This window comes from Sorex araneus, chromosome X (assembly GCF_027595985.1).
Source record: "Sorex araneus isolate mSorAra2 chromosome X, mSorAra2.pri, whole genome shotgun sequence".
Classification (NCBI taxonomy): Eukaryota; Metazoa; Chordata; class Mammalia; order Eulipotyphla; family Soricidae; genus Sorex; species Sorex araneus.
This window is the reverse complement of record NC_073313.1, coordinates 158,194,354-158,217,775: the sequence shown is the minus strand read 5'-3', so window position 1 is coordinate 158,217,775 and position 23,422 is coordinate 158,194,354. Positions and strand designations below refer to the sequence as shown.

The following is a 23,422-nucleotide window of genomic DNA, read 5'->3' as shown; positions in this document are numbered from 1 at the left end:
GGCGGGCCGAGGGTCGAGCGCGCGCGCGCGCGGCCCCTGGCCACTCCCCCGGCCCGCCCCGCCGGGCCAGCCGCGGGCCTGTGCTCCGCGGGCTCGGACCCGGGTTCCCCAGCGCCCCGCACAGCCCCCCACACCCCCCGCATGGTCAGCCCGCCGGCTCCTGACCCCCAGAGACCCTGGGCGCGGGCCCCGCCCGGCCTCCTCCGAGGGGTCCGCCTCCCCAGGCCGAGGCTGGCCTTGGGCAGTTTCTCCGGGGCCCTCTCCTGGGGGCCTGGAGGGCGGCGTCCAGGTGCCGGGAGTTCCTGCAGGAGCCCGCGGACCCGGCCCTGCACCCAGCCGTCGGGACAGCCCTGGAACCCGCCCCTGGAACCCGCTCCGGGGCGGGAGGCTCTGCAGCAGAGGGCCCGAGGGGCCCGGGGACAGGGCTTCCTCCCAGGCCAGGCACGTGCTGTCCCTCCTGGGTGCCCACAGCTCCTGCAGCTGCTACTGGCAGACCCCCTAAACTCAACTCCAGGGTGAGTCCCGACCCCTCGCCCCAGTGCAGTCCCGCAGCTGACCAGCTCCAGTTCCACAGTGCTCAGAAACTAGGGCTGCACTCGGGGACGAAAGCACACTGGGATAAAGGCACACAGAGACAAAGGCAGAGACAGAGACACAGAGATACAGAGACACAGAGAGACAGGGTGAGGGGCCAACTGACACAGACCCCTGCTGACGGCTACTCTTGGAGCAGGACGCCTTGCACAAGTGACAGCCCACCTCACCCAAAGCAAAGCTGGTCTCCTGGGCCCCCAACCAGAGGTGGGGAGGGTGTCACTTGTCACACAGGTCCTGCTGTGCCGGAGGGCCCCAGGTTTCCTCCACCTTCCCCACACTGGCAGACGCAGGTCTGTGACCCCAACACCTCCCAACCGCACCCCACAGTGCGAGCACACACCGAGGAGCCTCCCCTGCCCAGAGTGCTGGGACCGGGCTCCCCACGCCTCACATCACTCCCAGAATGATCCACTCGGGGTTTGTGCCAAAAAATACTTTATTTATTAAACAATATATCCATCATCTATAACATGATCAAAAAATACAGATATACATCTCTTACATTAATTATTAAAAAGATTTACAATATCATCTTTCCTTTACAAAGGGAACACAGTAATTCCTTGGAAATAAGATGTGACATTCATGTTAAAGCTGCATCATCGTTTTGGATGAAATGTGTGAAGGGCCACACCACGCAACAGGAACATGGGAGAGACGCACACAGACGACCCGAGGGGCCGCTCCCCGGGGCTCTGCTTCAGGGGAGGACCACCAAGCTCTGCCACTGAGCACGCAGGAGACCCTTCAAAGCCCAGTGCCAGGCACCTGCCAGGGGCTGTCTCAGCCCCACCTGCAGCAGGTGACTCGGGCGGCTTCACTCGGCCACCAGCGGCATGGCACTGGCCCCTTGTCACAGGCCTCACAGGCAGGGCAGTGCAGGTGAGGGGGCAGGACCGGCAGGACAAGGCTGCCACATGCGGGCTGCTGCCCCAGGAGAAGACCAGGCGTCTCGGGCCCTGCGGAGGCCTCGAGCTGCCCTCAGGCTCAGCTGGGCCCAGTCCGGGGGTGCTGGCACCACCCGCAGACTCAGGGCTCTGGCTCAAGACAGGCCTCAGGGGTCTTCCCACATGGACAAGCAGGTGGCACTACTCTGGACGCAGTGTCCTTCAGCAGGGAGTGTCCCTGTGCACCCATCTCTGTGCACCCCCACCCTCCCCCGTCACCCGCAGGGAGTGTCCCTATGTGCCCACGTCTATCCCTCCCCCCCACCCCGTCACCTGCAGGGAGCACCCCCATGCACCCGTCTGTCCATCCCACCCTGTCACCTGCAGGGAGGAACCCCATGTGTCCGTCTCTGCCCACCCCACTGCACCCCCATGCACCAATCTCTGTCCGCCCCACCACCCCGGTCACCTTCAGGGAGGGTCCCTGTACGTCGTGTCTCAGCTTGTCCCCCCACCCCCACCCCCACCCCCAGCATTCTGGGGCATCACTGACCAATAAAGTAAATGCTACAAATGCAAGCACAAAACAGAGAGGCTAGGGCAGGGGTGGGGCCCAGTGATGACAGGGTCGCACAGCGGCACCCTCCTCACCAAGCAGGTGCCAGGGCACCGCCACACATCTGCCCAGGAACAGACCAGCAAGCCACTTAGCAGTCCTCCCCGAGGGACGCAGTGCCCGGCTCACCCAACACCCTCCAGTGCCCGGCCCCACCAGGCCTGAGATGGGAGAGCTGCACTCATGCTCCCCAGACCCCTCCTGCCCGGCTTCACCGCCTCGCCGTGGGAGCTGGCGCAGAGGAGACTCAGCCCAGGAGGTCGGACGCGACTTTCCGGAGGCCCTCAGATGAGACTTGTTCACGAATCTCCCTCTGGCCGTGCAGGGAGGGTGGGCAGGCAACCCCGCTCTCCGGGAACCACTGGGTGCAGGCAGGGGCTGGGTTTCCGAGGTGTCTCTCACAGCCCCCCAGGCGAGCACCAGAGGCTGGCATCGGTGTACTGGTGGCCGAGGTCACGAAACATGTCCTGCGTCTCTCGCCCCGTCCCAGAACAAGCCCCCCAAGCCTGTCCTGTGGGGAGGTGCCGGGGCAGCTGCTCCAACAGGAGCACATGGCAGCCTGGCCTCAAGGCTGCAGCAGGGCGGCGCGGCCCGCAGGGAGCGTGTCCAGGCGGCTCGCTGGCAGAGCAGACAGCTGCGGTGCTGACACCACACTCGCGGGCAGGTGGGGGTCTGGGTCGCACCGAGACCCTCGGGCTCCTGCAAAGGGACTGCAGCGAGCCAGGCTAGAGGTCAGGGGCCCCGGGGGACCTGGGACAGCTGTGCAGTGTAGACAGGGATCAGGTGGACTCGTGTCTGTCCTGGGAAATTTCCAGAATTACAACTGGCCATTGAATTACTAAGTATCATCAGAAACAAGGTAGTTTAAAATGAAGATGAAATATTGCAACATGAAGGAATATATTAACTTGCTCTTCTGTGCGCACTCAGCCTCCTCCTTACTTCTTCTTCCTCCTTTCCTGAACACACCTTGGACAGAACCTGTAACAGAAAGCAGGCTCAGCCACCTGCACCCCATCCCAGATTCTCCCGGCTTGTCTCTCGGGACCCGAGGGGGAGGCTCTGCTACAGCAAGCGCTGCAGCCTGTCTCCCGGCCGGAGTGCCAGTCCACGGCATCAGCAGAGCCAGAGCTGTCCCGACAGCCGGTCTCCCTGTGACAACAGCATCATGGGATTCGGGGACCTGACACGTGTGCGGGTGGCCTTGGGGACCCTGTGTGTGAGGAAGACCCTTTGGGCCTGGCACCTGGGGCGTGTGAGGGAGACCCTGGTCCTGTGCGTGCTGAGGAGCTGGGCCTGACCTGGGCCTATGTTTCAAGGGCAAGAGGCAAGGAACTGTCACGATCGCGGAGCTTGTGGCATTAAGAGGCTTAGGACACCCCTGGCTTAACTCATCCAGAGGGCAGCAGCCGGCCCACACTCACCACCACCACTCCCCCACCCCAGCCCCCAAACTAGACCCTTCCCAGAGACTTGTGTTCTGGGGCCCTGATGGGCCCAAAGAAGGGGCTGTCTCAGGCTCTCTGCATGGGTCTCCCAGCCAGGGGTCCTGCCCCCTGCACAGCCACTCACCCCAAGCCTGCCGCCGGCCTCAGCCCAGGCTGTCCACTTCTGACCCTGGACCCCAAGGAGGAGGGCGCTCCAGGTCAGCCTCGGGCACACACCAAGAGCTGCCCTGCCATCCCCAACCCCCGTCAGGATACAGAGGAGATACAAGTTTCCCCGGAGTAGTAGCCTGGCCACCACAGGAGCCAGCCAAGCCGCCTACACTGACCATTTTCCTTTGGGTTTCGTGGTCAGGTCCACACAGGCAAAGTGAAACCACTCGATCGGGCACTGCAAGGCAAGGGAGAGTCACTCAGCACTAGGCCTGCGTCCACTGGGTGTTCTCGACCCATGTCCACTCCTGCTGTCCCCAGACCGCATCTGCCCTGACACTTACATCTGGGTTGTCACAGCCAATCATCTCCCCGTAGGACACCTGGTGGCACAGGCAGTAGGTGGGCTCGTTGGGGTCCACAGGCATGTCCAGCACATCCGAGGGGTGCACAGAGAGGAGAGTGTCAGAGAACTCGGACCTGGGGAGCAGCAGTGAGTATGAATGGCAGGTGGACATGAGGGCAGAGTGTAGAGGGTGGAGGACAGAGGGCAAGGGCAGAAGGGGCAGAGTTCAACACAGAACGTGCACGGGGTCCATGAGCCCGCTCCTGGGCTCCCCAACTGGGCCCCTCCTCCTCTGCGGGCAGGACATCTGCTCACCTGGCTGGGCCTCCCAGACTGGCCCTCACCAGCCCCCATACCACCCTCTCTGTGCTTTCACTCAGCACCAGAGCCCCAGAACCTTGGACCCAAACAGTACCTGGAGTGATCCCTGCCCCCTGAGTAGGAGGCCTGGGGCTCTCTCCCCACTGCTCCCCGAGTCCTGCCTGATGCTCTGGGAACACAGCTAGGAGCACGGAGCAGAGCACAGAGCAGAGCACTGCCTGGTGCTTCTGTGCGCACAGCTGGGAGCACGGAGCAGAGCACAGGGCAGAGCACTGCCTGATGCCTCTGTGAGCACTGCTGGGAGCACAGAGCAGAGCACGGGCAGAGCACTGCCTGATGCTTCTGTGAGCACAGCTGGGAGCACGGAGCAGAGCACAGGGCAGAGCACTGCCTAATGCCTCTGTGAGCACTGCTGGGAGCAAGGAGCAGAGCACAGGGCAGAGCACTGCCTGATGTTTCTGTGAGCACTGCTGGGAGCAAGGAGCAGAGCACAGGGCAGAGCAGTGCCTGGTGCCTCTGTGAGCACAGCTGGGAGCACAGAGCAGAGCACAGAGCAGAGCACAGCTGGGAGCACAGAGCAGAGCACAGGGCAGAGCACTGCCTGGTGCCTCTGTGAGCACAGCTGGGAGCACGGAGCAGAGCACAGGGCAGAGCACTGCCTGGTGCTTCTGTGAGCACAGCTGGGAGCACGGAGCAGAGCACAGGGCAGAGCACTGCCTGGTGCTTCTGTGCACACAGCTGGGAGCACGGAGCAGAGCACAGGGCAGAGCACTGCCTGATGCCTCTGTGAGCACTGCTGGGAGCACAGAGCAGAGCACAGGGCAGAGCACTGCCTAGTGCCTCTGTGAGCACTGCTGAGAGCAAGGAGCAGAGCACAGGGCAGAGCACTGCCTGATGTTTCTGTGAGCACTGCTGGGAGCACGGAGCAGAGCACAGGGCAGAGCAGTGCCTGGTGCCTCTGTGAGCACAGCTGGGAGCACAGAGCAGAGCACAGAGCAGAGCACTGCCTGGTGCCTCTGTGAGCACAGCTGGGAGCACGGAGCAGAGCATAGGGCAGAGCACTGCCTGGTGCCTCTGTGAGCACAGCTGGGAGCACGGAGCAGAGCACAGGGCAGAGCACTGCCTGGTGCCTCTGTGAGCACAGCTGGGTGCACGGAGCAGAGCACAGGGCAGAGCTCTGCCTGTGCAAGGTGAGCTCAGTGCCAGCACCCTGTCGTGGTGGCATCTGTCATCAGGCAGTGCCAGGAGCTCCTCCCATACTTGGACGCCAACATGCTGCTCAGGGATTCAGGGCACCCCAGCAAGGGGCATGTGAGCGTGTCCACATTCTGGCATGGGACCATAACTATATGTCCCCTGCATCTCACACACACACAGAGCACAGGATGGACAAGGCCCAGGGCAACACGGCACAGCCACCCTCCGTGCGCACACATACACACTTACATTCACGCACTTAATACACACATACACACACATGCACACTCGCAATCATACACGCTCACACATGCACTCCCATATATGCATACAATCATGCTCACACACATACACTCGCTTGCACGTAATCATGTATATGTACTCACTCGTGAACACATACATATACACACATGTACACTTTCTCACACACATGCATTCACATGCACATACATACACATGAACTCACACACTTACTCACATGTATAATCATCCACACATGCACTATCGTGCTCATACATATGCACTCACTTTCACATGCATATACAACCACAATCACACATGCACTCACCACACACACACACACACACACACACACACACACACACACACAGACCCCCATCACCCACAGTCCAGCAGTTCACAGAAATGGGATGAAGGGGAAGGAACAGGACCGTCCTGGGGCCAGGCGGGTTCCAACCTGAACCCTGCAAGGGCAGGTGTCAGCTCAAGCCTGACCTCGCCCCTGCTCCATGCAGACACAAGCTGTGCATCCTCCAAAAGCAGGTTTCTGGGCCTTCCTGGCCCCTAGCAGCCCTCAGTGCAGCCCCTCCGGGCCTGCCCCACCATTCCTGTGAGCCAGGAGGGTCTCAGGAATGTTGCCCGTAGCCAGGACAGTCCTGCTCACCCTCCCTCCCCCACCCCAGCCTCTAGCCAGAGGCAGAGGCCCCATCCGAGTCTGAAAGCAACCCTGGGGCAGCCACCAGCACTGACACTCAGCCCCTCCAGGGGCAGCCTGGCAGGGGAACGAGCTGCCCACGGTCAGCAGGAGGGAAGAGAGCAGCACCCAAAGGCTAAGTGCCTGTCTGCACTCTGCGGGCACCTCCACTGACACAGGACATGGGGATGTGGGTGGAAGGGCAGGGCCGCCTGCCACTGTGTTACCAGGTCAAGCACCCACCAAGGAACGAAGCGCAGAAAGCAGGTGACGGTTTCTGGGAGAGAGCCAGGAAGGAAAGCTCAACAGGCTGGAATTCAGGCTCTAGACATCGGAGGCCTGGGTTCGACTCGGCATCCAGGATCCCCCGAACACACAGCCAGGTATGATCCCAAACAGTCTCCAGGGCCAGAGAGACACTTCAAGGGACTGTGCACTCTGCATGCAGCCTGGAGCAGCCCCCAAACCAGCTTCTTAGGTGAGGCCAACCCTCCAGAGCCACGGTCACATGGGCAGGAAGGAGTGACGACTGCAGCAGACACAGCACAGGTCGGCCCACCCTGGAAGCCACCGCCTCCAGACCCACAGGCCACTGCACACCACACTCCACCCATGAAACAGACATTACCCGGGCGGTCTCGAGGGCAGACTTCTTTTTTTTTTTTTTTGAGTAACAGATTTTATTTAGAGGTTTCTGAGGGAAGGAGGAAGGGATAAGTAGAAAGGAAAAAAACAGTAGGAATAACGCGCTCAAGAGAGAACGCGGGCTTCTCCAAGGGTGGAGGAAGCTCTACACACATCCTAGCACTGGACATGAAAGCATGAAAGTACACATCTCAAGGGGGGAGATGCGGGCGACACATGTGCTTGGGCACCACATGTGCTCGGCCACATGGCACAAGCAGCACATGGGCTCAGGCAGCATATGCGCGCCGAGGGCAGACTTCTGACACAGGGCACTCACAGACCACTGACCACTGCACAGAGCACTCACAAACCACCGACCACCACACGGGGCACTCGGACCACTGACCACTGCACAGGGCACTCACACCACTGACTACCACACAGGGCACTCAGACCACTGACCACTGCACAGGGCACTCACAGACCACTGACCACCACACAAGGCACTGACCACTGCACAGGGATGTCACATAGCCGAGTGACCCAGAATCTGAGGATGGAGACTATAATGAGACCTGGAGGCAGCTGAGTAGAGGAAAATGAACCAATGACTGTCTGAGAACTGACGACTGACCAGGAGCCAAGCCTGGCTGTCTCCCGCCAGAGTGACCCTGAGTACAGAGGAAGGAGGAGGCCCAGAGTACCACTGAAGGTAGCTCCAGAACAAAACAGAACTAAAGCTGGGGCAGAGGGGAGGCCAAAAGTTTTTGTGTATCTGCCACAGAACAGCAAAGTTTTCAAAAATCCCCAAAACTAAGAGAAAAGAGAAAGATGAGCGATCTGCAGTCAGGGCTAGAGAGTTCAGCTGACTACGAGAAAATCCACAACAGAGCCCATAAATCCTTACACACAGGATTTCAGAGAACTTCCATTACGGGCCATCCTCCAACCCACCTACACCTGACAGCTGCACAACTCCACACAAATCTCAAAGAGACACCAAGCTGCTGAACCACCCCCAGCTCCAAAGCTCCAGGAACACTCGGCCACAAATTTCACAGTACTGACAGCGCCATCGGAGCACAGCAAACCTGACGGGGAAGTGCCACAGAAGCCCACCAAGCTTGACAGTCCCATGAGCGAAAACAGTAACACAGAAGACTTGAGCAGCACCAACCAGCTCAGTAAACCTCGAGACATGCAGCCTGGAGCAGCCCCCAAACCAGCTTCTTAGGTGAGGCCTTACCACCACAGTAGATGAACAAGCATCAAGTTACCTTTTACTGAATTGCTTTTTGATAATTTCATAAGCCATTTTATTGTAACAAGCAACATAAAGTAGATTCTTTTGTGCTTGCTGAGATGGGTGGGAAACTGGCAGAGGGAAAGTCACACTGGCGGAGGTCCTGGTGTCAGACACTGGACGCCTGAGACACCAGGATTATCAGCAACTTTGTAAATTTTTTACTTGATTCTTTAATAAAGCTTTAAATAGGGGCTGGAGTGACAGCACAGCGGGTAGGGCGTTTGCCTTGCATGCAGCCGACCCGAGTTCAAATCCCATATGGTTCCCCGAGCACCGCCAGGGGTAATTCCTGAGTGCAGAGCCAGGAGTAACCCCTGAGCATTGCCGGGTGTGACAAAAAAAGAAAAAAAAAAAAGCTTTAAATAAAAAGCTTTAAATAAAAATGCTACGTGGAGGAAAAAAATCTCAATTTACCTGAATACTGAGACACAAGAGTCTCCTGCCCCTGCGCCTGGCTGTCTTCACCAGGGACCCGTGAAGCCGGGCGGGTTGAGTCTCCCTCCCTGCCCCGAGCAGAGCCCCGGCAGCAGAAGACCTCCGGAACCCAGCCATAGCCATGCTCCACACGTTCGGATGAGCCTCATGCATGAAGGAACCGGCAGAGGAACCCAGGTGTGCGGGACCCGGGGCTGAGATCTCCAAGTCTGCTTGGATCGGGACTGGCCTCCTCCACCCAGACCCCCCATTTTCCAGTAGCTTGGCAGTCACACCCACAAACTGCCCCCAGCGCCTTGTAATCCCATCAACAGCCAAGATCCAGAGACTTATTGCCTAGTTCTCCCTCTCACAGAACCTGGCAAGTACCAAGAGCATCCTGCCTGCACGGCAGAGTCTGGCAAGCTCTCCGTGGTGTATTCGATATGCCAAAAACAGTAAAAATGATGGGTCTCATTCCCCTTACCCTGAAAGAGCCTCCAATGCCGCACTGCTGGGAAGAACGAATAAAGAGAGGCTGCTAAAATCTCAGGGATAGGACGAATGGCAACGTTACTGGCGCCCACTCAAGCTAATCGATGATCAATAGGATGGCAATGATACAGTGATACTGAGACACATACTTCTTGTTAAGCACTGATTCAAAAAAGAACCACAAACATAGCTGGAGCAATAGCACAATGGCACTTGCCCTGCACGTGGCTGACCCAGGTTTGATCCCTGGCATCATATATGGTCCCCTGCACCTGCCAGGAGTGATTTCTGATCACAGGGCCAGGTGTAAGATCTGAGCACTGCCAGGTGTGATCCAAATATATATATATAGCACTGCACTGTAGCACTGTCACCCCATTGTTCATCGATTTGCTCAAGTGGGCACCGGTAACATCTCCATTGTGAGACTTCTGGTTACTGCTTTTGGCATATCGAATACACCATGCCAGGCTCTGCCATGCAGGCGGGATACTCTCGGTAGCTTGCCAGGCTCTCCGAGAGGGGCGGAGGAATCGAATCTGGGTGAGCCATGTGCAAGGCAAACACCCTACCCGCTGTGCTATCAAACCAAATAAACAAAAAAAAATTTTTTTAATAGAGTAAGAGCACTGTAGCACTGCTGCACCTTAGTCCAGTTGTTCATCGATTTGCTCGAGTGGGCACCAGTAACGTCTCCATTGTAAGACTTGTTACTGTTTTTGGCACATCGAATATGCCACGGGTAGCTTGCCAGGCTCTGCCGTGCGGGCGAGATACTCCCGGTATCTTGCCAGGCCCTCTGAGAGGGGCGGAGGAATCGAACCCAGGTTGGCCACGTGCAAGGCAAACGCCCTACCCTACCTGCTGTGCTATGTATTAAAGACTGTGCTATACATCAAAGAACAGAATAATAGAATACAATATACCAAACTCTGAAGTGTAGCTAAACCAGTCATTAGGGAAAACTTCATAGCTTTATACCTTTATGTTAGAAAAAAAAGAAATAAAAATTATGAATCTAAGTAAGCTACTAGCCCCTTAAAGGCTACTTGCATGTAAAAGAAAAGCAAAATAAATTCAAGTAGAAGGAAATGACAAAGACGAAAGCAGAAATAATACAGGAAACTACCAATACAGAAGAAAAAATTAAAATAAAAATCAATGAGCCCCAAAATCAGTTCTCTGACAAGACCCAAGCACCATGTGAGGTGTGCATACCCACACCTGGTCAAAAGCCTCACTCCCCCCCCCCCCCCGAAGACAATAGAACTTGAGTGAGGACAGCTCCCGACACTCCAAGGGCAGGACCCCACACGGCCTCAGCCCACCGCACCCTCACACCTCCACTGCAGGCCTGGCCTCCTCCACGGTGAGCCTGCAGGAGCATCTGGGAAAGCCCCTGGGAAGTGCCCCACGTTCAGTGACATGCATGTTTAATAAACAGAATCACACGGCAGAATGACCAAAGTGTACAAGAAATGCTTCCACAAAAAGCCAGAGACACACACAGCTACAAGGAGCAGCTGAGCTTGCACGTGCAGAGAGGACACCACACCCCAGAGCCGCTGTGTGGTGGCTACAACCGCTGGGCTGGCCCACGGGGGCCGACGGCTCCCACTCACCAGCCCCAGCACCCATCCCGCCCGCAGCACGGCCAGCCGCTACCAGAGCCTCTGTGGCCTGCCACGTTCCCTGGGGGAAAATGAAGAGTCTCTCACCCCCCTTTGTGCTTCTTCTTCTTCGGGGTGTCTTCTTCCGAGGTTCTCCGGCCACGACCCCGTGAGCCTCTTTTTTCTTTCTGACCACGACCTTCTGAAAGACAGTGGGTGCCCCAATTACCGCACAGGACTCGTGAGCACGGGCCCCACAGGGCACGGGACCTACTGAGAGGGGCCACTTGGCGAGCATGTCCCTGACACAATGACAAGATGAATTTCTTCAAACCTCGACCAGGAAAACCCAATGCAAAGAAAACCAAGACTTGCTTTTTAGTCCCCGTCCTCCGGGGCTTTCAAAGTCACTGCCCTCCATCTTGTCCTTGAGGTCAGCTTCAAAGCGTGCCAGGTCAGCGTCCAACCTTCGGATGTGCTTATCCACCTGCAGGGAGATGGCGGGCCTGACCGAGGGAAGGGCCCTTCCAGGTCACTGCTCCAAGTTGCCCACGGCACCACTGGCCTCCAAGTCAGGGACCAACAGCACACAGATGACAAGAGCTACAGCGTGCAAGCAAGCTCAGGGGAGCCACTGGTTCGTCTCTCACTCCCTGCTCCCAATCTTCCAGTATGCCCAGAGCCCGAGAGAAGGCAGCTGAGGCGGGGGCTGCCCTGGGCTCTGGGGTGCTTACAGGAATGCGGGCCCCGCTCAGGGCCCACAGGAGTGCCACACCCTGTGCCCAGTGGAGAGCAAAGCTGGAGTGACAGGACACGGTCACCGAGACAACGCCCACAGTGCACTCTGCTGATGGAGATCTGGCTTCAGGCTGGGTACCAGAGCCTAAAACGCACCTGACATTCTCCTTCCAGGGCATTTTTCCTCATCCACTGTGTTCAGGCGTCTAAGAAATGATTATTTTCAGGACTGAAAATCTATCAACCAGGGAGGGCATTTGCCTTGCACATGGCTGACCCAAGTTCAATCCCCCACATCTCATAGGGTTCCCCGAATGCTTCCAGGAGTGATCTCTGAGCACAGAGCCAGGAGTAACGAACCCCTGGGCATCACTGGTGTGGCCCAAAAAACAAACAAAAAAGACTTTCCCTTGGCCATAAAGACAGTGTAGGGGTCAGGGGCTTGACTGCATGTGGCTGACATCAGGTCCATCCCTGGCACCACACGGTCCTCCAGCACTGCTGGGAGTGAGTGCTGACCACAGAGACAGGAGTAGCCCCAAACGCTCCCAAGGGGGCAGCCCAAACCCCACAAAATAAATGTTTCCTTCAGGGAGGGCAGGAGGAGGGTCCAGAGCTTCCTGGAGCATCATGATAAGGGCCACCCCTCAGGCCACTGGTCAAGGAACCAGTGGACTGACGCAGTCCAGGCCTCATCTGCGGCGGCCAGCACTAGCAGTTTAAGGAACCAGCAGGGCGGCCAAAGCGTGGAGCATAGTTTGCTGCAGGAGCCGCAGGTTCAATGTCCAGCACTGCACAGTCCTGAGCACTGCCAGGGGTGGCCCAAAACAGAGAAACACGTGGAAAACAGACACTGAAGCAAGGTGCAAACACCCCGGGGCAAGCCGGGCAGCTGTGCTCACCATCTCGTAGGTCTGCATGGCCAGCTGCACTTTGTCGTCACTGTACTCCCTGCACTTGCTGTAGGCGCTCTGGATCTTCTGCAGGTGGTCCACGCGCTGGTCTGCGGACAGCGCCTTCACCGTGGAGATGTACTCTGCAGCCAGGAGGTCAATCTCCGCTTTCTTATCTGGGGCGCGAGGTCAAAGGGTCAGTTGCTAAAACCCGGAGGACAGCTCGTTGAGATGGAGCAAGGTCGGGCCAGCAGCTGCACCTCTGGGTGCTCTCCGGCAGGTGACCCCATGGGAGGGAAGCCCTCAGTAGCCCAACAGTCGAGCTCATGCCTGAAACCACAGAGCCAGATCCCCACGGGAGACAGGACATAGCCCACGTCCACCATAATGTTAGTGGACAGCCTCATCCCACGCCACACAGCCTGACGCAGCAGGTGGCTCAGTGCCCCAGAGGGCCCAAGTGAGGTGGACAGAGCAGCAGGACCCAGGCAAGCTGTCGAGGGGAGAAGCCACACACCCCCTTCAGGGATCAGCAGATGCCACAGTCCCTTCTGCAGGACCCTGGAGTCCAGGCTGACAGAGGCCCTGAGCCATCCCTTGTCCTGTCCTGCGAAGCCAGGGCAGCCGTGCCCAGATACCCGCCCACACTGCACTGCAGCTGAGAACACGGGACACAGGCACCCCCAAATTTCAGGGAGGAAAGGGAAAGGGGCCAGCCATAAAGGAAGAGCCAGCATCAGACCAGGCAGCGCAACCAGGGAGCCAGGCACGTGGCGGTGATGTGGGTCACAGGGTGGGAACAGACCCACGGGTGCCGGAGATGGCAGAGCCCTATCCTCCTTCCCAACTGGTGCGCCCAAGCTGGAGAGAGCTCGCAGGCCGAGCACAGCCCTGGACTGGCGAGCCCTGGACCGCAGGGTCCCCAGCACTGCCAGGAAGCAGGAGTCATCCCTGAGCACCCCTGGGCCTGGCCCTAAAACAGAACAATGAAAGGGAAAAACAAGCTGCACATCTTTGCTTAAAGTCTTCCAAGAAAAGAAAAGGTCACGGAGCCCCCCCACACAAGAGACTAAATCTGCTAAAAAAATAAGAGCACCCGGGACCCCATGGCCTAAGCAGAGTGAGGACCAGTGACTGAAAATGCCAGGCTTAATGGCCTTGGGGCTGGGCTATTCCTACCATCTCCCTGCCCTTCCGGGGCCCCGGCTTCACGCCCACAAACTGCCTCCCCTCCAGCTGCTATTGAAGCGCATGAACGGCCATGATCAAGAGACTTACATACGAATCTCGGAACCGAGCAGCTCGCTGCAGGGATGGTTCTGGACCCCAATTATTTAAATTCTTATAATCCCAGGAGCATGTGGCCACAAAAGCAGCCACGCAATGTATCATACTGTTTGTTGTTGTTGTTGAATCACTGTGAGATAGACCCTTACAGACATCCTGTAGTATTCATAACAAGAAACTCGAATAAATTATCTAGCATCTGCCTGTGGGGCAGACTTGAGTATTGGTGGTGGGAAGGTGTAATAGTGGTGGGATTGGTGTGGCAATACTGAATGTAATCAATCATTGTGAACAACTTTATAACAATAAAATTTTAAAAATTAAAAACAAATTAATAAAAGGTCACAGGTCTTTGGACTGCAAGGAGAGTGAGGTTCCCAGCAGGCGACACAGTGCAGGACTGTGTATGCCCCAGCCCGCTGCACCCAGCACCCTGCAGAGCCCACCTTCTGTCCTCTGGTCCAGCTCTCTCATCAGCTGGAAGTTCCTCTGGAGCTCACAGGGAAGGTTCTCGATACCTGAAACAGGGGGATATCCCTGAGAGAGGGAGGCCAGCAGCGAGAAGGCGGTCCACGTGCCTCACCCCCACCCCCGTGCTAACCAGTGGCCCCCGCAGTGCTGTGCAGGGCCCTCCCCAGGGCTGTGACACAGGGGCACCCCTGCTTCCACTCAAGCTCAAGGGGCAGTACCGTGACGTTGCAGCCATGCCCCACACACCACAGTGACCAGGGTCCCCCTCCACAACAGCTGCTGACCACCAGACCTCGCCCTGCTCCCAGCCCACCACCCCGACTCCCTTCATCTACTGACACCCAAGATTCCCCTGTGGGCAGGTCCCAGTAGGGCAAGGCTGTGTCTGCTCGCTCTCCTGGCACAGCAAACGCCAAGGCTGCCCTTGGGTGCCCACGCCTGGCAGCCCAGCTCCACACGCTCCGAGGTCCACTGGTAGCACCCCGGGACCCCCTGTCTTAAGCCGAGTGAGGAGAGCACAGCTGGGAGATCGCCCTTGGCCAGGTGAGTCCGACATGTTTCCCCAGGCCAGTCCAAAAGGGCCAGGAAGAGCATGGCACAGATTCCAGACGCACAGCAATGCACCCCTCAAGACCGAGCACCTGCGAATGCTTCCCCAGAATGTGGGGCTCTCTCTGCCAGGCTTGGTTCTCAGTACGGTCCCTCTGCGCTCCCCAGCATTCCCCAAACACGATAATAAACCGGTGCACAGAAGACACCCTGTGAAACCCCTTCTGCACCAGCATCATCTTCCCTATTCTGCGGTGCAGAAACGGAGACGCCTCAGTAAGGTCTCAAAACCCACGCCCTGTGTGTCCCGAGGCCCAGTGCAAGCTCCCAGACCAAGGGGGCTGGCACCTGCAAGCAGGGACAGACCAAGCTACCAAGAGGTGGGGCCGCGAGGGCGTAGTCTCGCCCGGGAACCTCAAGTCAGGAGGATGCCAGGCCGGCTACAGGGTCCTGAACCAGCGTGAAGCTGGAGGGCCTGAGGAGTCACCAGGACTGGGGCAAAGAAGGCGGGAACCAGGGGCGGGGCCGAGGCGGTAAGTGGGCGGGGCCTCGCCGGAGAGGCGGGGCCGATGCTGTAAGTGGGCGTGGCCGAGATGTGGGGGCGGGGCCAGGCTGGGAAAGGGGCGCGGCCTGGAGGCGGGGCCAAGGTCGGGGAAGGACAGAGCCGCGGCCCGGGGGCGTGGCCCCGCCGCCCAGGGCGGGACCCGACCGCGGGGGCCCCGCCCGGCCGTGACGCATCCGAAATTGGCGCGGCAGGAGCGCCGCGGTCCCCCCGCGCCGCCGTCCGCCCCCCGCCCCTCCCCCGCCGCCGGGCCCCGCGCCCGCGCCGCCGCGAGGCCCCGTGACGCGCGCGCGGGCGCGGGGGCGGGGCGGCGCGGCGCGCGCGGCGCTTACTGTCCAGGTAGTGCTCCAAGTACATGGCGGTCGCCATCTTCGCCGCGGCCGCGCTCCGGGTCTGCGCGCGCGGGAGGTGCCGCCGGGCAGAGGGCGGGGCTGGGCCTCACTATTAATGAGCCGCGCGCACCGATTGGCCCGCTCTGGGGGCGTGGCCTCGGCGGGCCCGCCCCCCGGCTTCCGGCCGCGGCCGGCGGCGTGGCGTGGGCGCGGGGCCGGGGTCGCGACGGCGGCGGCACGTGGCCGGGGCCGAGCCGAGCCGCGGGGCCCGGGCCTGCGGACTGGTGCGGCGACCTGGCGACGGCGGGGCGGGCCTGCTCCTCCCACGCCTCCAAGACCCGGGGAGAGGCCGGGGGGGCGGCCGGGGGCTCACGGCGGTGACGTCACCGGGTGGGCCTCCTCCCGGCCGGCGACCTCCGACCCCGGGCCGGTGCCGCGCCCTTACGCCGCGGTCCCCGGGGAGCGGTGGCTGTTTCTGCAGCACCCGCAGGCCCCCAAGTGCAGCCAGGTCTTTAAAAATGGGCAGTCACGGGGCCAATCGGCGTCCCATATGGTGCCCCAGCGCTGCCGGGGTAACCGCGAGCATCGACAGGTGTGACCCAAAACAAAAATTTTTAATTACAAAACGGAAACACTCCTTGATTTTGCTAAGTGCCTCCTTCAAACTACGGCCCCGGATAGGGTCCCAGCACCTGAAAAAGAAGGACGGCTTCAGTGCAGGAAGGAGTGCTGGGTTTGCGGCTGGGGGTGCACCCCTCCTGGGCAGTCAGTGCCTGATGGGAGAACTGTGTCAGGTACCTCCAGACGATTGCACCGTATCCGACCTCCGGCTCATGTAATCGGGGTCACACCTGGAGGTGTCCAGGGCCCACTGCAGCGCTGGCCTCCCTGAGTGGAGCCCATTGAGCCGTCTCCAGCCCTGCCTTTTCTGAACGAGACTTAACTTTGAGCACTTGTATGTTTACAGAAAAACGTAAGACAACACAGATTTCCCAAAAGACACAACAGTGGTTTTCCTACAAACATTTTGCGTTTGTGGCTTCATTGTTTATTTGTCCCCCACCGCCTTTCCCTTATTGGGGTTACTGGGAGTTGTACTTAACTGGCTGCTCCACACAGGCAGCTGACACAGTCACACATCAGGATGCCATACTTGAGGCTTGGACAGGTGATCGCTGCTCCTGGCGCTGCACTCAGTGGAGGACCAGGAGGGTTGTGCACCCACGGTGCTCACACAATGGCCCCCAGAGGTGGCACCACTTTTTTTTGGAGGGGGGTGTCTGATTTTGGTGCCACACCCAGCTGTGCTCAGGATTCACTCTTAGTTCTGTGCTCAGGGATCACTCCTGGCAGGCAATACACTCAGGTGCCTGGGATTGAATCAGGTTGGCTGCATGCAAGGCAAGCGCCTTCCCTGCTGTTACTGTCCAGCCTGAGAGGTGATATTTCTTGATTGCAGTGTTTGCTTAATTTTTGTTGTGTTTCCTGGAAATTACACCAGGTTGTGTGGCACTTATACACACCTGGGTGTGTCTGGAAATTGCTCAGGGAGGAAGGGTATTGCAGACAGCAGAGGTGCCAGGCACACGTGATATATGTGGGACCCCAGGGATTTGAACTTAACGACCATAACCTTACATGGCAGTTTTGAAGCCCTAAAGTGTTTCTTTAGGCCCGTGTTGTAGTGTTCATTACAGCTAACATATTGGATAACATTGGGTTGTCCTTGCTCCTCCCCCAGGGATCTTAGATTTATTGAGTTACTCCCACAAGAGTGTCCCTGAGGCACACCCAATTCCATCAAGCACTAATAATCCTATATTGCTTTTCTCTTTCCCTTTGGTCACTTGCATGGTTTAGTAATGAATGTCCTTTTTATATAGACACAGGAAGACAGTTCATGCTATGCTTTGTAACATGGGAGTTAATTCACTCCAAATATTTACTCCTGGGCATCCATATTTACTTGACTTAAGCCTCAGTTGACCTTAGTTTCTAGCACTCCAAAAGCAGGGTCCCAACAAAGAGACTGGATGGACCCAGGGCAAGAGGTAAGCTACCCTGGCATTGAAAGGGGACAAGCTAAGCACCATAAGTATAATAAGTTAAGAGCATAGTTATGGAATAAACTCCGTCATGACCCAAAAAGAAGTAACTGAATAAGGACCCTGCTGAGGACTGTGGTCTGGAATATATAGTGAGATGTCCCCAGGAAGGGCCAACCTAAAGGTTGGCTTAATATATTTCACTGTATTCATACAAAATGACTAGAAATATTAGCACTGTAGCACTGTCGTCCCGTTGTTCATTGATCTGCTTGAGCGGGCACCAGTAATATCTCCATTGTGAGACTTGTTACTGTGTTTGGCATATCGAATATGCCATGGTAGCTTGCCAGGCTCTGCCGTGGGTACAGGATACTCTCAGTACCTTACTGGGCTCTCTGAGAGGGATGGAGGAATCGAACCTGGGTCGGCCGTGTGCAAGGCAAATGCTCTACCCACTGTGCTACTCTTCAGTCCAGAAATAATATAAGAAGTAAATTTACTATAATTGTTTAAATGGATTACTAGCTAGGGGCTGGAGTGATAGCACAGAGGGTAGGGCACGCAGCCAACCGGGTTCGATTCCCAGCATCCCATATGGTCCCCTGAGCACTGCCAGGAGAAATTTCTGAGTACATGAGCCAGGAGTAACCCCTGTGCATTGCTGGATGTAACCCAAAAACAAAAAAAAAATTGATGACTAGCTAAGGAAAGGATAAAGCAATACACCCTGAATGGAATCCCGACATTGAGCGGATCTCCTAATAATCTAGAGTGCTGAAAGCTTTGTAACTTTCCACATGGTGATTCAATAAAAATATAAAATTAAAAAAATAAATGAATAATCTAGAGTGCTGAACCCTCAAATGAGATTTTTGTCTTTGAGCGGATCTCCTAATAATCTAGAGTGCTGAACCCTCAAATGAGATTGTTGTCCTTGAGTTAATACCCTGAACTTCCCCTGAAGGAGTGACTTTACCTCTGTTTGTTGTTATGACAGTGTTCAACCCCACCTGTGTGTCCCCCACCCTTCATGATTCCTATATAACTATGCTGTAAAGAGACTAAGAGAGAACTTTGAGGTCTACAAGGAGACTAGGATGTTTGAACTATGATGACTGGGACTGTGACCAACTACAACTACGACTGTGCTGTGTGCTGTAAGTGAGAGATCGGACAACACTGGGGAAGAGAGAAATCAACTCACTACCGACCAGCCTGGGGTCTTGTTTCTCCATTCCTCGTCCCTCCGTCACCATGGGTCAGCCAGAGGAATGGTTCTTGGCCATGAAATGCTTGAGTCCCCCACGCGTGCCCCATGTTTCTTTTGAAACTTACACTAATGTAACACTGCGCACACACTAAAGTCAATAGTTTGGGTCACTCTGTACCATTCAGTGACTTTTGACAAATGCACTCACTATTTTCTTATCATGTTGTTTCTCTGCCTTAGAAAGCCCCTGTGCTCCACCAACTAATCCTTCTCCCAGCCACCACCACCCCTAGCAGAAACTGAGCTTTGTGGAGGGGTGTGGAGCCTCCCGACACTCTCTGGGTAGAGAAGCCACTCCCAGTGAGACCCAGCCCTCCTGAGGGAAGCTGATGTGCAGGGAGCTGGGGACCACTTGTTCCCCCCAGCTATCTCCAGTGACAAACACCAGTCTCACTGCTGACTCCATTGCTTCCTTTCCCCAAATGCCTTATATTTGGAACCAGACGTCCCCTTTTCAGTTAGCGCTTTCCACTTTAACTCTCCTCCAGGCCTTTCTGTAGTGTGGTAGTTCACTTCTTATTCCTGTCGGAAGTACTCCACCAATTGCTTACACATGCCGTAGTTGTCCATATTCACTTATTGAAGAGCACAAATAATGCTTTGTTTCCCTTCGGTGCAGGAATGAGGTCCGGAGCTCTGTGCACACATCATGTGCTCTGCTCCTGGGCTATGTCCCGGCCCTGAAGTGTATCTTGAGTGCCTCTGAGTTTTGGCAATTGTGGATAAAACTACTATAATCACTCTCTTATACAGGTTTTTGTGTGGAGATAGTTTTCAATTACCAAGAAATATAGTAGTTGATTCTTTTGTGGGGAGACAGGGGGAAATTGGGCTAGTGGTGCTCAGGGCTTACCTCTAGCTCTGTGCTCAAAGATCACTCCTGGCAGTGCTCAGGGAATCATATGTGGTGCCAGGGATCAAACTGGGGTCAGTCACACACAAGTCAAGTGCCTTGGCTCTGTTTTATTTCTTTTTGGTCCCTTACTTGAAATTTTTTTTTTTTGCTTTTTGGGTCACACCCGGGGATGCACAGGGTCACTCCTGGCTCTGCACTCAGGAATCACCCCTGGCGGTACTCAGGGGACCATATGGGATGCTGGGAATCAAACCCAGGTCAGCAGCGTGCAAGGCAAATGCCCTACCCGCTGTGCTATCGCTCCAGCCCCCCTCCCTTAATTGAAATTTCTTAATGGCCTATGATGCAGGGTAACTTCCGTCACCTACATACCTTTTTGACTAAGGAGTCTAGAGCTCCTTCCTTCCTTCTTTCCTTCCTTCCTTCCTTCCTTCCTTCCTTCCTTCCTTCCTTCCTTCCTTCCTTCCTTCCTTCCTTCCTTTCTTCCTTCCTTCCTTCTTCCCTCCTTCCTTCCTTTCTTCCTTCCTTCCTTCCTTCTTTCCTTCCCTCCTTCCTTCCTTCCTTCCTTCCTTCCTTCCTTCCTTCCTTCCTTCCTTCCTTCCTTCCTTCCTTCCTTTTTGGGGCCACATAAGGCTGTTCTTAGGGCTCTTTGCTCAGGGATCACTTGTGCCAGAGTTTGGGGGACCATATGGGGGGCTGGGGATTAAACCCTAGTTGGCTGCTTGAAAAACTGTGCTTTTCCTCTTGTACTATTTCCCCACCCCACACCCATTTTCATTTCTTTTCTTCGAACAGGGAACAAGCCCAGGAGCTCAAATATGCAAAGGAAACACTTCATTGCTGAGCTACATCCCTGGTACAACTTTTTCCTATCTTTAATTGGACTACTGGTTTTCTGGTTAGTAAATAATACTGTCCATTTTTTCTGTCTGCTTTTCTACTTACTACTCTTCACAACATCTGGCCATGTTTTATTCATCTTTTCTGTTGTACTTTATTTTGTACCACTCTTTAGCAAACTCTTTGCAGATGTACAAAATTGCGTCCAACTTTTCATTATCCTAGTGAAGCTCTGTGAGTGCTTGCTCCCACAGCTGCCGGGTTTTGTGCTCCACTGCCTCCCGCCATGCTGAGTCCCTGGCTAACACCAAGGTTCCAGGAGCCACGCATCAGAGCCCATGGAACAAAGCAGAGAGGACGGGAGGACGCCCCCAAGACCCAGCTGGTAAGTCTCCTCTTCGGAAAGTTGCACTCACTAAGCTCTAGCTGAAACCCATGTCCCTGTTTTTGTTTCTGTGGTGTAGTGCTCTACCACTGAACCACACCCCAGGAAAAAGATTCCTTTTCATTGCAGTGCTGGTGGCAGTGCCAGCAGTGCTCTTGAAAGAGAACTTTTGTTTGCTTTTGAGGACCACACTCACGGGGGCCACTTCCGGCTCTGTGCATGATAGTGGCTCCTGGCAGTGCTCTGGGGCCATATGGTGTCAGAGACTGAACACAGCCTCCTGCATGCAAAGGGTGAGCTCAGTCTATTGGGCCATTTGTTTTTGAGGGGGTAGCTTTTTGGGGCATACCCAGCAGTACTCTGGGTTACTCCTGGCTCTGCTCTCAGGAGTTATTCCTGGTGGTGCTCGGGGGACCATATGGGATGCTGGGGATTGAACCCAGGTTGGCTGTGTGCCAGGCAAATGCCCTCCATGTTGTGCTATCACTGAGGCCCACTGGGCCATTCTTTGTCCCCTCAGGAGTATTGGGGGGAACACCCAGCAGTACTCCACTCTTGTGGTGCTCAGGGGACCACCTGGGGTGCAGGGATCCAACCCAGGCTGCAGAGTTCCAGGGTGCCCAGGAGGAAAGTACAAAGACTCCTGTGACCTCACATCTGCCAGGTGAGTCATCACTTGACAACATTCCGTGGCTCCGGCATGTGTTTGTCCAGCCCAGACCCAAGGGGGCGGAGGATGAGGTCCCACCTGGGTGGCAGAACAGGTGGGGGCTGTGGCATTTCTGACCTCCCAGGCAGTTCTTCTGTTTCTGAGAGTAAATTCTGCGAAGTGGTGTTGCCACCACAGAGGGCGCTACAGCGAGTTACCTGCTCTGCAGTGCCCCACTGTCCACGCTTGCCACTGTCAACAGCAGGCTTTGACCTTTGCCAGTGTAAGGCACAGCAGAAGTCAGGGTTGGCCAGAAGAAGCTGCTCAGTGACCTTCGCTTGCGGGAGCCTGGGCTTGATTGCCACTCCACGTGGTACCCCCAACTGCCAGGGCAGCCCCAAAACAAGGAGGGAACCCTCCAGACATGGAGTGCACTCACTTCTCTCGGAGAGCACTTTGCCTTCTTTCACAGAAGAGAGTGGACGAACTCCAGCCTCTGGAGAGAGCAGCAGCAGGGCTGACCCCTTTGCTTCTCACACTGGGCACCGAGAGCCACCAGCCTGCAACATCTGCTGAGGCCAGCCTTTAGGTTGGAGGCTGTTGCTGTTGCACTGGACTGTGGTAAGAGTGGACAGTGGGGCACCCCAGAGCAGGTAACTCGCTTTAGCACCCTCTGCGGTAAATGGAGGCTGCTTAGCAGCGACCTTGGCCCCGCTCCCCACCAGGTGATGACAAGCAAACACCCCCAGAGGAAGACAGCACTTAGGGGGATACTAAACTACTGCAGCCAAGGAGCCAACCCAAGCCCAGTGGCTTAGGAAAGTCCTGGATCGTGGACCCATTTCCTGTCTGCCCTGAAGGCTGCATTATAGGGGGCGGGGGTATCTGGTCAGCCGTGTGAGGTACATTTGGTTATGGGGCCCATCACATGCCAGGAAGGTGGGCAGTCTGGCAGAGCAGTCCATCTCAGCCCCAGCTTCCCTCCTGGGATTCACAGGTGTATCCTTAGCGCCCAGGGGGTCTGTGAGAGGTTGTGTCCCTCCTGCTCTGCGCCCACTGGTGCAGAGGCCACCGTGACCACAGTAGAGGCATGACAGTGGCCCTTAGTCCTCTGGGCACCTGCTTTGCTGTCTAGCAATGGTCCTGTGCTCTGGCTGGATGGCACTGCCCAGCGGCTGCCAAGAAGGAAGAGCCTGCACGCTGAGAATGGGGGTGGCAGTAGCCGGTATGGGCTCTGCCTGGAGACCTTCTCACAGACTCCTCCCCCATCACCTCTTCACCCATCATCCTCCATGAGGGAGGGCATCCAGGCCACGCTGGGAACCAGGCCCAGGGAGAGGGTCTCCTCTGTTCCTTTGGGTCTGAGCTGAGGGGACAGCTGAGAGACTGCCCACGGGCAGGTCCCCTGGGCAGTCACTCAGGATATAGAGATAATAAAGTACCTTTTTTTTTTCTTTTTGGGTCACACCTGGCTACGCACAGGGGTCACTCCTGGCTCTGCACTCAGGAATTACCCCTGGCAGTGCTCAGGGGACCATATGGGATGCTGGGAATCGAACCCAGGTCAGCTGCTAACCCTAACTCTACCTGCTGT

General features: G+C 56.5%; 1 protein-coding gene and 1 long non-coding RNA gene across 3 annotated transcripts; one reads left to right on the top strand and one right to left on the bottom strand.

The window, feature by feature from the left end:
- Positions 1-1,996: 1,996 nt before the first annotated feature.
- On the bottom strand, positions 1,997-15,878 carry ING5 (inhibitor of growth family member 5). Of its 2 annotated transcripts, none has more exons than XM_055122840.1 (8): positions 15,781-15,878; positions 14,313-14,384; positions 12,589-12,755; positions 11,324-11,435; positions 11,057-11,147; positions 4,043-4,178; positions 3,875-3,936; positions 1,997-3,081 (listed from the first exon to the last, which is right to left on the bottom strand). In XM_055122840.1, exons 1-8 carry the CDS (start codon positions 15,815-15,817, stop codon positions 3,039-3,041), a joined length of 720 nt encoding a protein of 239 aa, XP_054978815.1. In that variant the 5' UTR covers positions 15,818-15,878; the 3' UTR covers positions 1,997-3,038. The 2 variants fall into 2 exon arrangements, with proteins under 2 accessions (XP_054978815.1, XP_054978814.1); XM_055122839.1 differs by having other exon boundaries at positions 1,998-3,081; positions 11,057-11,150.
- On the top strand, positions 15,735-21,822 carry LOC129400059 (uncharacterized). Its single transcript, XR_008627400.1, has 4 exons — positions 15,735-15,787; positions 20,750-20,852; positions 21,049-21,179; positions 21,700-21,822. It is a non-coding gene; the product is annotated as an uncharacterized LOC129400059 (long non-coding RNA).
- Positions 21,823-23,422: the final 1,600 nt, after the last annotated feature.

What these genes read in the sequence shown, in the direction of transcription:
- ING5 (XM_055122839.1), bottom strand. Translation starts at nt 15,817, where the DNA reads ATGGCGACCGCCATGTACTTGGAGCACTACCTGGACA. An exon ending in GCTGGACCAGAGGACAGAAG is followed by an intron (nt 12,756 to 14,312) that starts GTGGGCTCTGCA and finishes CTCGCGCCCCAG; the next exon opens with ATAAGAAAGCGGAGATTGAC. An exon ending in ACGAAACCCAAAGGAAAATG is followed by an intron (nt 3,082 to 3,874) that starts GTCAGTGTAGGC and finishes TTTCTGTTACAG; the next exon opens with GTTCTGTCCAAGGTGTGTTC.